Raw genomic sequence first — 1,512 nt, 5'->3', positions numbered from 1 at the left:
AGAGCGGTTGGACAGGCTGGACACGCTGCGGGGGTTGGCGTCGTCGCTGTCGTAGCAGGTCATCTCGAGGGAGCTGGGCGGGCGGAAGGGCACTGGTTACTCTCCAGTCCAGCGCTCTGAGCCCGGTCCTCGGGCGGCTGTAATGCCTCCCTCCACTCTCCCGCCCTCCCGCCTCTGCCCCCCTGCCCGAGCTCCTGGGCCTCCGGGAGGCCTCTTAGGGTATATGTTACCCTGAGGTGTGTCCGCTCAGGTTGTCAAAGGAAGACGCTGGTGAGCGCTAGGGAAGGAATCCCGTACATGGTAAGGGCACAGATTTTATAATATGACCTGGGTTTGAATCCTTTTCTACTGTTTATTAGTCAGGGGGCCGGGGCAAGTCATCAACCTTGCCAAGCCTCCATCCCCTCATCTGTCAAATGGGGATAAAACTATAATAGCTACTTTATCATATATAGAGTTGTAAAGACCTGACACAGTGCCTGGGATACAGAAGGTGTGCAATGAATGGGAAGGGGCCCACGAGACCTGGGGGAATCACCTGAGAGTGGAAGGCCTCGATCATTCATTTTGTGCAGGGAGTCTAGCACCTCTTTTCTGTTAGTGAACTCAGGGCTAGTTGCTTCCCAAACCAGAGACAGCAAAGTCAGGAGTGGGGTGTGGAGCATGTAGGTCCCCGAAAGACTAGCCCCGGCCAAGGCATGGGCGTCGGGAGAATCAGCAGAACCTCAGCAGAGGACAGGGCGGCCTTAGCTGGACAGAGGGGAGAACGTGGGAAAATGGACGGAGCGGGTGAAGCCTCAGGCCTTGCTCGGCCAGGCCAGGGAAGCAGGTCAGTGCTAGATGGCCTGAGCCCAGGGGGTCTGGAGCTGGGGAAGGAGATGCCTCTCTCCCTCAGGGGCCAAGGTGGCTGCTTGGACAGGCAGAGACCCACAATCCGCCCCCAGCCTAGCGGTGGTGCCAGCCCAAATCAACCACAGGTGGGGTCTCAGTGGCTTGGCCTAAGTAGAGCCAGACAGGGTTGAATAAACGAGATGGGATCTGTGGGCCAAGAAAGCTGGGCGGCAAAGGAAAGCTGAGTTACAGAGCTCAGGAATCTTTAATCTGCAAACACATCCATTTCTTAGTCACTCTAGGGGATCAAATGGAGTGAGACACTGATTTTTCTATTCTTGTTTTTGTAAAGTTCCTTGAAAATAACAAAATCCTCCAAAATTGTCTCTGTCAATCCTGAGAAAACAGGGTTTTAGTTTTTGATCAAAAACTGGAGAGAGCTGTATGGGCCTTGACCGTGGTGGTGGTCCCCGCAGAAGCCCTGTGGGTGACAGGGGACCGGGATGGGCAGGGCAATCAGTGAGCAGACTTCCTGGCCTGGTCCACACCCAGCTTCTCCCCTTGGGACTTCCTGTCTGTCCTAATGTGTGGTAACCTGGGTACTTTCCCTTTCTAGTGACTCAGACCTCAGGGGGAACGGCAGTTCCCTGGGCGCTTGTGGTCCTGGAGCGGGGTGGGGGG

The 1,512-nt window shown here is 55.7% G+C and overlaps 1 protein-coding gene across 1 annotated transcript in view; it reads right to left on the bottom strand.

Moving 5' to 3' along the window:
- Positions 1–1,512, bottom strand: part of NAV1 (neuron navigator 1) — a 132,935-nt gene that overhangs the window by 81,853 nt on the left and 49,570 nt on the right. Inside the window, 1 exon segment of the mRNA XM_007456145.1 lies at positions 1–73. Within this exon segment, the coding sequence (XP_007456207.1) occupies positions 1–73 (73 nt within the window).

This window comes from Lipotes vexillifer, unplaced genomic scaffold (genome assembly GCF_000442215.2).
Source record: "Lipotes vexillifer unplaced genomic scaffold, Lipotes_vexillifer_v1.1 scaffold1201, whole genome shotgun sequence".
NCBI classification, from domain to species: Eukaryota; Metazoa; Chordata; class Mammalia; order Artiodactyla; family Lipotidae; genus Lipotes; species Lipotes vexillifer.
Note: the sequence above shows the minus strand (reverse complement) of the source record. Positions and strands in the feature narration are given on the sequence as shown.